The sequence below is a fragment of the Stegostoma tigrinum genome, chromosome 10 (genome assembly GCF_030684315.1).
Source record: "Stegostoma tigrinum isolate sSteTig4 chromosome 10, sSteTig4.hap1, whole genome shotgun sequence".
Taxonomy (NCBI): domain Eukaryota; kingdom Metazoa; phylum Chordata; class Chondrichthyes; order Orectolobiformes; family Stegostomatidae; genus Stegostoma; species Stegostoma tigrinum.
Window position 1 is genome coordinate 17,405,524 of NC_081363.1, and position 14,690 is coordinate 17,420,213.

Sequence of the window (14,690 nt, forward strand, 5' to 3'; positions counted from 1 at the left end):
CCTTTCTCTGTGATCTTGCACAATTTTTCTATTCCAATAATATGTTGCCTTGAGAAATTCACAATTGAGTATACCTCCACCAGACTTCTAGGTAGTGATTCCAGACCCAAACCACTCATTATATTGGGAAAGCTTCTTCTCACAATGCATGTTCAAGCCAGAAATTGTTAGATCTGGGTGGGATCAGTGCAGACTTGATGGGCCGAATGACCTCTTTCTGCACTGTAGGGATTTGATGATTAATATCATACTAACTGAACCACAGCAATTGGTTCACATTGACCAATTCAGACAATTAACGATAATGTCTCCCAATTGTAATCAAGGACAAAATGAGGAATTTCATTAAATTTATTTTAATTTTGCTTGGTACTACAAATTCATCGTATGGTGTCTCACTGCCTGCAAGAAAGTAAATTCACTCAAAACAGGTTAAAAAATACAAAACAGCCACTTATAAATTGCAAGCATTTAGGAGATGGAGGGTTACATTGGTACTGTATGCATTTATAGAAAAATAAACACGAGTAACCTGCAGCCAGGAACAAATAATCAAGATGAGATATTTATGACTTCCTATGATACTAATTATACCTGCCTTGTCTGAGTTTAAACAGCTAACTAAGATTGACAGTTTACATTTCCTATTGCATCATTACACCACCTATGGTCCAAACCAATCAGCATTATCTTCTCATGTTGTTTAAATTGATATTCCTTTTCTAAGATTAGGTTTCTTGTGTGTCAGTCTTGATGAATACAAGATGAAAAGCTTTGACTTCATGTTTCTTTTTAACAATGTTTAGTTCTGAATTACCAAGCAGTTAAGATTAAAATCCCATCATCCTTGACTTCCTATAACTACAGGAATTTAGGAAATTAGGAAAACAAATCTTCTCAAAACTCGCTGTTCCTGATATAATATGGCAGCTAAGGGAGGTGGTGGCATCATGGTAATGTAACAAGTCTTGTGATCCAGAGGCCAAATCCAATACTCTGAATATGGGGGTTCATTTCTCATTGTGATTAATAAAACTGGAATATAATGGTGACTGTGAAAAACCCTTTTGATTCACTACTGGCTTTGGGGATGGGAAATCTGCTAACCATATCTTCTCTCCATTTCCACATATATGTGGTTGACTCTTAATTGCCCTCTGAAAGGGCCCATCAGGCCACTCAAGATTAAACAGAAAAGGGCTGGCCTTGCAAAACCAAGAAAATGAAATAAATGTACATTATGAAATTGTCATTTGGGGATGGGTGAGGCCTCACTCAATTTTAAAATACAAATCACCCACAACTATCAGTTTCTGAGAGTGGAGCAGTAATGGCTTGTTAAGCAGAAAGTAAACATTTACAAATAAATCTGTGAAGAATTGCAGCCAGCCTAAATCAAAGGTTCAGTTACGTTTCAGAGGAAGTTTCAGACCACTGGTCTGAAGTGGCTAACGGCATGACCGTCATTGGTGAAGCAATTAAAACTGGAATAGACCTGGTGGGCCAAATGGCCTGCTTCTGTCTAGAACATTCTAGGTAATAGAGCATGAGTTTAAAATGTTGACATACAAAATGCACAAAGAAAACCTTTGTATTGTAGCAAAAGTGCCGCTGAGATATTTTAAAAGGCAAAGTGAGCATGCAGTAAATGATATGATACTACTGACCTTTGACTCCTCATGTGACATCACACAAGTGACAGTCTGAAAGGGTTGGCCATGTGCAATGTTCTACCTGAAATTAAACTATCTAATCAGCCATTAAATGAAGTAATGAATTCTTGCTGACCTAAGTAGTAGCCAAAACCTAAAACTGAATGTCAATCAGTCCATCAAGTATCAGAGGAGGTGAGTGCCTAAGGGTACTAACACTAAACTATTAATTCAGAAACCTAGGTAATATTCTGGGGACCTCGGTTTGAATTCTGCCATGGCAAATGGTGGAATTTAAATTCAAGAAGAATCTGAAATTAAGAGTTCGATAGTGATCATTGTTGATTGTTGGGGAAAACTCATCTCGTTTTGCTAATGCCTTTTAGAGAAAGAAATCTGCCATCTTTATCTGGTCTGGCCTACATATGACTCTAGACCCACAGCAATGCGGTTGACTCTTAACTGGCCTCTGGGCAATTAGGGATGGGCAACTAATGCTGTTTTAGGCAGCGACATCCACAAACTATGAATGAACTTCTTAAAATATACAGTAATCCCAAGTGGAATGAATGATGCAATATGTTTGAGAAAAATTTATTTTGCGTGCAAGATTTTACTACTTAATTTATTTTTAAATAGATGTATTCAATTTTGTCCTCATCCCTGCCAGACTACTGTTCCTTCTGAACTCACTACATTGGATTCTCTGAGAGATAACATGGCAGCCAACACAGATCAGAAAATCCAGTGTGTGTAGTTCATTATTTTCATTATTTTCCTAAAGGTTATGATACAAAGTGTCAAGCAATTTAACCAACTTCCTCAAGAAGTTGATCAAAAACGAGTTGGTCAAGTCTTCTCTCTGACCAGCTCTGTATCCTGTCATCACACTGTAATTGGGAATAAAACAGTGGGAACCAGTGCTTTATTTCAGAATGTAACTTCTGATCCTTTCATTTAAGTCGGGGACAAATGTCTTGCTTCTTCTCACAATTTTCTACATTTTTATAGAAGTATTAATATTTCCAGTGAAATTCTACATACCCTCTGATATCTTTTTCTAATCTTCACACAGATTTTTCCTCCTTCAGGAATGGATGGATAAATTTGCACAGAATTTGGGAACTGAATCATGAATGCTCCTTTCATGGACACCAAGGTCTCGAGTTGGAATTGAACCTGCAGCTTCTGGTTCAGAGGCAGGGACACTACCCATAGAGCCATAAGACCTCACGCGCCCTCTGATGAAAGGGTAAATAACCTTGGCTTCACTCCTACTGTGTATGGAGGTCCCCCATTCTAGGTTTCTAGGTTCCTAGTGCCTGTATAGCCACGGCGTTTGATAGATACTAGCTGCTTCAAGCCTCCTGGACACACCCCAATTCTGCTAATGGTGAGATCCCCACTGAATTTCCTTTACCCTCAGGCATGTCCATTCTTGCTCAGCAGGACTCTAATTGGGAATGCAGTAGAATGAGGATGAAGTGACAACTTTCCATTCTCTGGATCATTCAGATCAATGTTTGAGTCCACTGATTTATTTTCACAACCAGAAATTTTCATCCTGTACAAGAGGAAATTCTACTGGTGTAGTCCTCATGTTCAAATGGAACGTAGCTTGGGGGATGAGAAGAAATCGAAACAGATTTTATTTAAAACTCTGAACACAGCAACAGTACTAGACCATTCAGGCCCTTGAGTCTTCCAATTAGATTGTGGCTAACAAGCATCTCAAGCTTTAGTTCACATCCCTCGATACTGTGACAAAAAAAGCCTATCAATATCAGTCCTGATTGGCTCCAATTGTCCCCAACATCAAAACGTGCATTGTTGCAGTATGTTGCCCCCACCATTTGCTCAGAGCTAGAAGCTGGTGCAGCCCACTATTCTAATTGTACAGGATGTCTTGCAGACTCCCCTGAGAATTAAATATCTCAGGGACTTCACTGTCCAGTTTACAGATCACCTTGTAAATGTTCTTTTTCCAGGAAGGGTCTGAGTCTTTTCCAGAGTAGATTGCATTAAAAAATTCTCGAAGCGTCACTTCCGCAACTTCCAAAAACTGCTTGGGAATCTGTGGAAAAAAAAATGAATGGAAAATGCTAATTGGAAGAACTTTGAAAAATAATACATAACAAAGGGTTCAGGACCTGAGTGTATGTATATATAATTCATTAAAAGTGGCAAGACAGGCTGAGAGACAGCTGTTAATAAAGTCTGTAATATTTTAGGCTTTATTAACAGCGACATGGAACACAAGAGCTAGGAGAATGTGTACAAGGCAATACTTTGGCCTCTGCTTGTATAGGAAGGATGTAAAGGCATTGGAGAGATGGTAGAAGAGATTTATCAGAATCATTTCAGGAATGAGGAATTTCAGAAGAATATTTACAGGAGAACTATTGGATATATTTGGATTTCCAAAGGGATTTAGATTTTGCACATGAGGCTACTTAATTAGACTCCATGATGTTTGGGGTAGTATATTAGCATGGATGCAGAATTGGCTAATTGATATAAGATGGACAGTTGCAATAAGGGGACATTTTCAGAAAGACAACCTGGAAGTAGTGGTGTGCCACAAGGATCAATGCTTGCACCGTATTTATTTACAATATATATTAATGACTTGGATGAGGGAAATGAAATTTTGCCAAGTTTTCTGATAACGTAAGAATAGCAGGGAACATAAGTGGTGATGGCGCGAAGAGTCTACAGAAACTTATAATCACATTAAGTGAATAGGCAAAAAATTTAGTGGATGGAATATATTATGAGAAAATGTGGGGTTATGTACATTAGCAGGAAAAATACTGAAGCTGAATATTATTAGAAAATTAGAGAAAGACTGCAGAAAACTGGGGTGGGGGATTGGGTCCTCATGTATGAATCACAAGAAATTAGCATACATGTTCAGTGGTAATAAGAAATGGAAATGAAATGGAATGGGCTTTATTTCAAACCAAATATTGTATAAAATCGGGAAAGTCTTGCTAAAACTATACAAAGCTCTAGTTAGCCCATTCCCAGAAGACTATAATCAGTTTTGCTGCACTAATCTAAGAAAGGATATACTGGCATTGAAGATAGTCTGGAGAAGGGTCATGGAGGCATGAAGTTTTACAGCATGGAAACAGACACTTTGGTCCAACTCATCCATGCTTACCAGATTGCTATGTTGATCTTGGTATGGAAGAATTTTCTTATGTGGACAGTTCAGTAGATTAGACTGTACTCAAAGGAATTTAGAAGAATGAAAGGAAACCTTATTGAAGCAAAGGCAGGAGACAGAGGATGGTGGTGGAGGGTTGCTTTTCGGACTGGAGGCCTGTGACTAGCAGTGTGCCATAAGATGGGTCCACTGTTTTTTGTCATTTATATAAATGATTTGGATAGGAACATAGGAAGTGTAGTTAGTGAGTTTGCAGATGACACCAAAATTGGTGGTATAATGGACAGCCAGGAAGGTTATCTTAGACTAAAATAGGACTTTGATCGGATGGGCAGATGGACCAAGGAGTGGCAGGAGGAGTTTAATCTGGATAAATGTGAGTTACTACATTTTGGTAGGGCAAATCGGGACAGGACTTATACACTTAATGATAAGGTCCTAGGGGGTGTTGCTGAACAAAGATACCGTTGAGCACAGGTTCACAGTTCCTTCAAGTGGAGTCGCAGGTAGACAGGATAGTGAAGAAGGCATTTGTTAGGCTTGCCCTTATTGGTCAGAGCATTGAGTGTTGGAGTTGGGAAGTCATGTTGTGGCTGTACATGATGTTGGTTAGGCCACTTTTAGAATACTGCATTCAATTCTGGTCTCTCTGCTATAGGACCATATAAACTTGAAAGGGTTCAGAAAAGATTTACAAGGATGTTGTCAGTGTTTTGAGGGGTCGGGCATTGGTGGAGGTTAAGTTTTCGGGACAGGCTGAATAGGCTGGGGCTATTTTCCCTGGAGCAACAGAGGCTGAGGGGTGACCTTATACAGGTTTATAAATCATGAGGGGCAGGGATAGGTTAATTAGTCAAGGTTTTTTATCCCCCCATGGTAGTGGAGTGCAAAATTAGGGGGAATAGGTTTCAGGTGAAGATTTAACAGGACCCTAAGGGGCGGCTTTTTCATACAGTGGTTTCTGTATGTGTGGGATAAACTGCCAAAGGAAGTGGTGGAGGCTGGTACATTTATGACATTGAAAAGGTGATGGATGGTTATATGATTTGGGAAGGATTTAGAGCGATATGGGGCCAAATGCTGGCAAATGAGACTAGATTAATTGAGGATATCTAGTTAGCTTGGACAAGTTGGACCGAAAGATCTGTTTCCATACTGTGCGCCTCTATGAAATACACAAGATTCTTAAGGGGCTTGACAGTGTTGATTCTGAGAGATTGTTTCCCCTCCTAGGACCTGGAAGTTTAATCTCAGAGTGAGGAGTTGCAGATCTAAATCAGAGATGAAGAGGAATTTCTTTTCTCAGGAGGGTAGTGAATCTGTGGAATTCTCGACTTGAGGATCTACGGAGGATTGCTGAAGTTGGATTGTGAAAAATATTCAGTGCTGAGGTAGACAGATTTTTAGTCAATAAGGGAATCAAATATTATGTGGAAAAGGCAGGAAAGTGGAGTTGAAGGTTATCAGATCTGCAATGATCCTACTGAATGTCAGAGTAGACTCAATGGGCCAATGGGCCTACTTCTGCTTCTGTGTTTCATGGTCTTTTGGTGACGAAAGTAAATTGGAGACATTGGGAATATTTTCCTCAGAGATAAGAAGGCTGACAGGAGATCTGATGAAAGTATTCAAATCATGTGAGGTCTCAACAGAGTAACAGGGATACAGTGTTCTCACACAAAACAAATTGGGGACTGGGAAAAGATTTAGAAGCAAAAGTGATATGAGGAAAAGCTGTTCATGCAAAAAGGGATTAGGATCTAGAATGCACTGCCTGAGAGTATGGTGGAAGCAGGGAGAGGTGATGGTCTGATGATATTATTGCTGGACTATTAACCCAGAGACCCTGGCAATATTTTGGGGACCATGGCAGATGGTGGAATTTGAATTCATTAACTATCTAGAATTAGGACTCTAATGATGACAATGAATCCATTGTTGATTGTTGGAAAAACCCATTGGTTCACTAATGTCCTTTCGGGAGGGAAACTGCCATCCTTACCTGTTCTGGCTTACATGTGACTCCAGACCCACAGCAATATGGTTGACTCTTAACTGCCCTCTGCGCAATTAGGGATGGGTCATAAATCCTAGCCTGGCCAGAGATGTCCACATTCCCATGAATGAAGAAAAAAATTATTCCTGAACATTGGCAATTTTCATTCTCCACCATTGGTGGCTGCTCCTTCAACTATCTGGGCACTAAGTTCCTAAATACCCTCTCTAAATCTTTCTCATGACTACTTCTATCTCTCCTCCTTTCAGATGCATTTTAAAGCCCAACTCTTTGACAAAGTTTTAGTCACTTATCCTAATACTTCCTAACGTAGCTTAGTGTCAAACTGTGTTTGAGAATGCTCCCATAAAGCACCATTGGGCATTTTACGACGCTAAGTGCTTTATAGAAATGCAGGTTGTTGTTGTTAGCTTGCGTGGGGAAAATGGGGCATGTGTTTCTGTGACAACACAGTGTGGAGCTGGATGAACACAGCAGGCCAGGCAGCATCAGAGGAGCAGGAAAGGTGATGTTTCAGGTCAGGACCTTTCTTCATAAAGTGTTTCTTTTCCTGGTTACTATCCAGTGACTGGTACTGGCGGTCTATTTAGATTTTGTGACGGACAGGATTACAATTGTGATGATATATGTCATCACATATGTGGCTTTTGGGACTTTTTCATGAAAAATGGAAAGCCTCAGGAGATAAAAGTGACTTTTTTTATTCTTTTGACCTCCTCCCACACTGTCCTAGCTGAGAGAGTGAACACAGACATATGATCCAATCAGAGGAAGTTACCAATATTGCACCAGCACTTTGGTGTACTGCATAGTACATAATGCAAATAGTAAACCTATATAAGGCCATTCGGCCGATCAAGTCCACTCCGCCATTTAAATTACGGCTGATGGGCATTTCAACTCCACTTCCCTGCACTCTCCCCGTAGCCCTTGATTCCTTTCAAGATCAAGAATTTGTCGATCTCTGCCTTGAAGGCATCCAACGTCCCGGCCTCCACTGCACTCTGCAGCAATGAATTCCACAAGCCCACCACTTTCTGGCTGAAGAAATGTTGTGTCATTTCAGTTTGAAACTTACCCCCTCTAATTTTAAGGCTGTGCCCACGGGTCCTAGCCTCCCTGCCTAACGGAAACAACTTCCTAGCGTCCACCCCTTCTAAACCATACATTATCTTGTAAGTTTCTATTAGATCTCCCCTCAACCTTCTAAACTCTAATGAGTACAATCCCAGGATCCTTAGCCGTTCATCATATGCTAAACCTACCATTCCAGGGATCATCCGTGTGAATCTCCGCTGGACACGCTCCAGGGCTAGTATGTCCTTCCTGAGGTGTGGGGCCCATATCTTTTATATAGTGTGTTGATGAAATAATTGACTTAGATGCCTAATCACAGTTCTTCTTAAAAATTCTGATTACAGCATGTGGTGGTCGATCATTTTGAGAGAGTCGGTTTACAATTGCTGATCATTGTGCTTGATTGCTGAAGTCTGGGTGAGGACTCAGAAAAGAAAACAAGCTGTAGCCAGAAATGGAAGCCAGAGCTGGAGTTTGAAATAGACATTTCACAGCACTGAATAAAACCTGTTATTCACATAGAACCTGGCATCATCCCTTCATTTGAGATACTCAAGGCATAGGAGACTGAGGGGGGAATCTTATAGAAGTGTATAAGATCTTCAGAGGCATGGATAGGGTTAATGCACTCAGTCTTTTTCCCAGGGTTGGAGAATCAAGGACTAGATGGCAATAGTTTAAGGTAAGAGGGGAAAGAAGACATGGGAACCTAAGGGGCAAAGTGTTTACAGAGAGGGTGGTATGCATATGGAATGAGCTGCCAGTGGAAGTGGTCAAGGCAGGAGTCACGTGTCTGCAAGTTGCCCTCCAGAAATACAGCCAAAAAGCAGTTGGGCAACAGCGCCATGAAAGTCAATGCCGATCCTCAAGCTACAAGTACCTGGATGCAGTGCTACCAAGAAGTCTAGAGATTTCCTCTCAGTGAATTCACCTTCAACTGCTACATCCCATCCAACTGTATCACCTCCCTCACAAACTGTTCAATTCACTAAATCTCCTGGCGGTTCTCCTCCAATTCACAGACCATCCTGACACAGAATTACATCCCTACTTCCCTAGTCCTTCTTCCCTAGCAGAACTGCAAATGTACCTACTCGACATGGTCCAATTAAGTACGGGCAGTGAACAGCTTCGCCAACAACACTCACATTCTGAGGATGAATTAAATAAACATTGTTGATGTATTAGCGAACTTTACCTATCAGGATTCATCACTAACTTCCATAGCTTCAGTTCATCCTCACATATTTCCTATTATTACAAGCCTCACATCCACATCCCACACTGTCAACTGACTGTTTAACCAGATCACCAAAACTGGTTGCATAATATTCACTGACGTACATCCAGAGTAAAGTGGTGCATTTAGGCAGCACCATAGGCAGTCAGAAATGTTCAAAACGGGACAGTTACACTTGCAGGTTCTAAATCCCAAGAGGGGAGGGAGAGGTAGGGGAATAAGTTTGGCCAATACTAAAACATACCTATATCCAGCAGAACAGTTGTAAACCAACATGACAGTCTCTCTCGGTTCCTAACGTTCTTTCGGAAATCCCACTTCTCACTATCTCTATTGATTTACAATCTGCAGATAGTGTAAGCATGCACTTGTTAATTTTCTGCTCCCCTCACCACAAACCTAGCTCTGCGCCTTTCTCCTATCCCTACCGATGAACTGTAATCTGGCAGGGAAGAGGAGGAGCACCAATGAAACAGTGATGAGGAAGACACAGTCATAGTCACCAGCTCAGATACTTACACTGAATGAGAGATTAGAGGTGGGATCTGCAAATGGTAAGACACACAGAGTGTGAGTGCAGTGCAGCCAGGGTAGGAGGAAGAATGTTGCAGGTGCCACCTCACTAGATACTGACATGGCACAAGGATTACAGCAGATTTAGATGATGCAGCCAACAGAAGAAGGATGATGGGTGTGTGCAAAGAAATGATTGGTATATGCCAAAAAAGTCAGTATTCAATATCAAGCAACACTGAAATATTAAACACCAACTTAGCACAAGACTTTGTACAAATAATGGAGCTCATCCTTTGAAGTATTGGGCAACTGTGTTTACACAATTGTGAACCCAACCATCATGCAACATCTGATGGCCAATGTCTCAGCTTCCATTATAGCCCAAGAAACAGACAGCCAACATCTGGGTGTGGTAAATGGAAGGTCAGACTGTCCACAGACACACTAAGTTTACTGCCACGGAAGCTGCTACTGCTGTGAACCTGAGTGTTCAAATGGGCTTCCAAGGTGCTAGCCCAGAAATATAGCCCTCCCAGTAGATTAAAAGGATTGTTGTTGTACCACCACAGTTGCTGACTGGTCATCTCTTAGCACACATGTTCCCATCTCTGCCACCCTTTGATGTTGCCTATCCAGTCACTGTCAAGGTGTAGATCTGTTGGTGTTGAGGATGTGTTTACTGATATTGTGGTCCACTTATCTCTTACGGACAGCCCAGGCAGATAGTGGCGTTCTTGGTTGTCTTCACTGTTCCCCCTCTCTCTTCTTCCTCCCTTTCCCCTCTCCCCCATACTTCCCTTAATATGTTGCTTATTGAATAGCTGATCAGAAGAACTGCCCTCTCAGGGTGATGAACATTTCCATCACATTTCGTGTTGTGACATGGATTTCGCTGCTGTACATTATCCGTCTGGACTGAGCACCAGATCACAAACCATGTCACTGACAGGTAACCTCTGTTGGCTGGGAGCCACTCTGGTTTGCCATGCAGCTCAAAATATTGGTGGCACAGCAGATTACTGCAGGCAATGCCATCATGACCTCCGCCAGCATATTGAACATTGATTTACTGCCTGTGGTTGCGTACCAGCTCAATGTTGGAGTAGAATCTGTTTTTGCTTCCAGTATATGGCAGGTTTGAGAAATGGCAACCACAATACAGTGCAGTCAATAGCATCCTCCTCTACTGAGGACACCTGCAATTGTAGCCAACTGCTTGCTTGCTATGCCTTCTACTTTCCAGCAAAAGGCAATGAAATCAGAGAATATACGCACTGGTATTCATGTAGGATCTTGAACTACTTTAAGACACATCCTAATACACTTGCTACCCAATTAAGAACATTCAAGTCCAGTCCCCGAACTGTTATAATGTGAGCAATATGACAGCTAGTTTACACATAACAAGGTTCTATAGCAATGTGAAAGTAATGAGATAGTCTGTGCTTGTTGCTATGTTGCATGAGATAAACATTGGGCAGCACACTCATGACATTTCCCTTCTCTACTTAAAAACAGCACCATGGAATCTCTTCACACTTTGTTATCTTGGATTCTCCAGCATCTGCAGTTCCCATTATCTCTGACCATGGGATCTCTTACCTGGCAAGACAGACAAGGACTTGGTTTAACACCTCATCTGAAAGGAGGCACTGCCAACAGTACAGCATTCTGTCAGTATTGCACTAGAATGTCAGCCAAGATCTTCATGATCAAAAATTTTGAGAGGGACTTGAACCCAACATTTTCTAATTCAGAGCCAAGAATGTGACCAAAATGAGCCAAAGCTGCCATATGCAGTTAAATCTAATAAAAACCAAAAGAACTGCAGATGCTGTAAATCAGGAACAAAAACAGCAATTACTTGAAAAGCTCAGCAGGACTGGCAGCATCTGTGAAGGAAAAAAACAGAGTTTACGTTTTGGGTTCTGAGGAAAGGTCACCTAACCCGAAACGTTAAAACTGTTTTTTCCTCCACAGATCTGCCAGACCTGCTGAGATTTTCCAGCAATTTTGTTTAATTGCACAAAAACATAGTTAGCACTCCTTGAATAGATAAGACCCTCTGTGTTGGTCCTTACACAACAGTGGATGGAAACAGCAACATGGTACAATTGTCACCAGTTCCAATGCCAAGGGATTTCCAGCCAGAAAAGTGGGCATTGTCAGAGTCACTTTGATAACAAGGATTACATAGTCAGTGGCTGTGGCCAAAGGGTGCAGTTGTGGCTGCATTAAGTAGCAGAGGGCTTCTTTCCTAAAATACAGCTGCCTCACACATTGTTCATCAGTAACATGCAGCTGGAGAATTCCTCCCTCGACATTTTGTAGGTTGAGTCTTGTGGCCACGAGAAAAGCTTCCCCCCACCCCACTTTAAACAATCTTGGCAATGAATTCGTGCAGGAATCCTTCCTGCTATTTAACATGAGCTCAGCTGTGCTAAATTGCAAGAGGAGATTAACCGTTGTGTTAAATTTATCTGACTTGTACATTCACGACTGAGGACTATCTGCTCTGCATATCAAGAGGCAATTAGTTGCACCATACTACAATCCCTCACCGACCTAATGTCCAGCATGATGCATGGCAAAAGTATGTGAATGCTCACCCCCATGCCATTTTAGTCCTCAACCATCACCCACAATGTCCAGATAACTGGTGCTACACAATCCAGTTTTGCACCCAGTCCCTCTCAGCTTTTACAAAGCAGTGCCTGGGAATGGAATGTCTTAGCATTGACATAAGCAAACACTGCTAATCTCTGCCTGCAACCTTCCCACTGTAAGAATGCACAGAATCATTTCTCAGGATCCTGAGCCAATCCTGGTTTCAGCCTCACTCAAGCGTGTGGATTACTTAATCCTGGGTTGTTTTAGTGTGATCACATATCTTCCGATTCCCACACTGCTTTATGAGTATATCATGGTGAGTTACCTGCAATGGACCTGACATCAAACAGAAACACATCAGAAGTGATTCTCATCATTGAAAATAAGAAAGATAACATGACATTTGAGAGAGGGAAGATACTTTGATATTGGAGGTATAACCTTCCAACTCTCAAAATAACCCTTGGCATTACCCTCATAGCATTTAGATCAACGTCTTGGCAATGCAAGTGCACAAGGCTACAGGCAAAGTGCTGGAAAATGGGATTAGAATAGCCAGGTGGTTGTCTATTCATGGCTCAAGTGTGATGGATTGAAGGGACTTTTCTTGTGCTGAGGACGTCTATGGCTCAACAAATGTTGATTTGTGATGAAATGAGGAAAGGATGGGTATTCTGGTGTTTGTCTGCCAACAAATACAGCTTACTGGCTAGGAACCTTTCACAATTTCCTGGCTTAGGAAGTGGCAAGAAGACAAAGTGGGTTTGAGGAATAATTATAGCACCACAAAGTGAAATTAATCTATAAACGATCTTCAATTAAACTGTATTGTTCAAGAGAAGGCTCTTGTTCAGATGTTCCCCATGGAGGCAGAAGGAAGAATTGGAAAGAAATAGGAATATCATTGTTAGATTGATGCTGCATACATACTAGGCCTGAACCAAAGAGCAGCCATCACCATTCACCATAACACAGGTGAACCCGACCCACAATATAATGGAGGGGCTTGGGATTGAGAACTGTTACACCCCATAATTAAACAGATATTATTTCTCATAATGGTACATTAAATATGTGAAATTGTTTTAAAAAAATTTGGCCTCCTAATTCAATTTCAGATCAATTGGAATGTTTGAAAAAGGATCTCCAACTCTCCTGACAGCAAAACATAAAGCAATGTATCAATGAGATTTACTGTGCCAGCAGATCAGAAATCATGACTTGTTAGTGAGTAGATGCAGGAGGATCAGTGAGCAGATGCAGGAGAATCAGTGAGCCTGTCCAATAGAGAAAGTCAACTGGTCAGGATTGAGCCCAATTTCCAACAGTCACTTATCAGCATCACACAAGCTAAACTAGACGCTCAAATGAGGCACCAAGCTTTGGTCTTTGGTGAAACCACCTGCAGGCATTTCTTCAAGCCACTCACCATTCTGACTTAAAAATATAACACTGTTCCTTCAGTGTGCATGGGTCAAAACCCTGGCATTCTCTCCTGAACAACACTGAGGGCCTGTCTACACCAAATGAACTAAAGCAGTTCACCACTATCTTCAAGCATTATCATGGATATTGGCCCAGCAGCAAAACCAATATCCCATTATCCCCCTCTGAAGGGGGGTCTAGGCCCGAAATGTCAGCTTTTGTGCTCCTGAGATGCTGCTCGGCCTGCTGTGTTCATCCAGCTTCACACTTTGTTATCCCATTATTGAACTTTTTTTACAAATGAACTTGTGAGAAGTAATATCTGCAGGGGAGAAACTGACATAAAATGTTTAATTGCTTGCAATGAACACAATTTTCTCTGAGAAACAACTTCATAAACAGAGGAAGACATAGCTAAGGACCAAAGCAGTTAGTTTGCTTGCAAATGCAATTCAATGTTGGAGAAATCTGAACTCATACGCTGTAGAAGCAAGATAGGAGAAAGGAAATATACTTCAAATCAAGTACAGCAGCGATGGGAATTTAATGTGCTGATGCAAGGATTTCTGAAGGTAAAAGCAGGAGTACTTAAGGTTTGATAAAAAACAAATGGGATCTTTCATTTTGTACCTAGAGACAGGACTGGCAGCTCAACATTCCAGGGTACAGAAGTTTTAGGCACAGTAGAGGAGGAAGTAAAAGTGGGACATTGCATTATTGATAAAGGATACCACCACTGCAGTATTATAAAAGAAAGTCCCAGAAGGGTCTTCAAATGAGGCCACCTGGGTTGAACTTCCAGTAAGATGGCAGTGGAGTAGGGCTTCTGAGCCCAGGGCACGTCCACTCCGTTCACTTTTTTCCTCTCTTCTTTTTTTCCCCTCTCTCTTTTATTTTAAACTACCTCATGTTGAAGAGCTCAACTGGGGCAACATTTGCAAGTGCACTCAGCATGGACTTGAGTGGGCCTGGTGCAGACAC

The 14,690-nt window shown here is 41.4% G+C and overlaps 1 protein-coding gene across 1 annotated transcript in view; it reads right to left on the bottom strand.

Moving 5' to 3' along the window:
- Positions 1-453: 453 nt before the first annotated feature.
- The window catches only part of LOC125455706 (prospero homeobox protein 1), a 62,744-nt gene continuing 48,507 nt past the window's right edge, over positions 454-14,690 (bottom strand). The window contains exon 5 of the mRNA XM_059649434.1: positions 454-3,726. Coding sequence (XP_059505417.1) covers positions 3,541-3,726 — 186 coding nt within the window. The 3' untranslated portion in view covers positions 454-3,540. The remainder of the gene's footprint in view (positions 3,727-14,690) is intronic.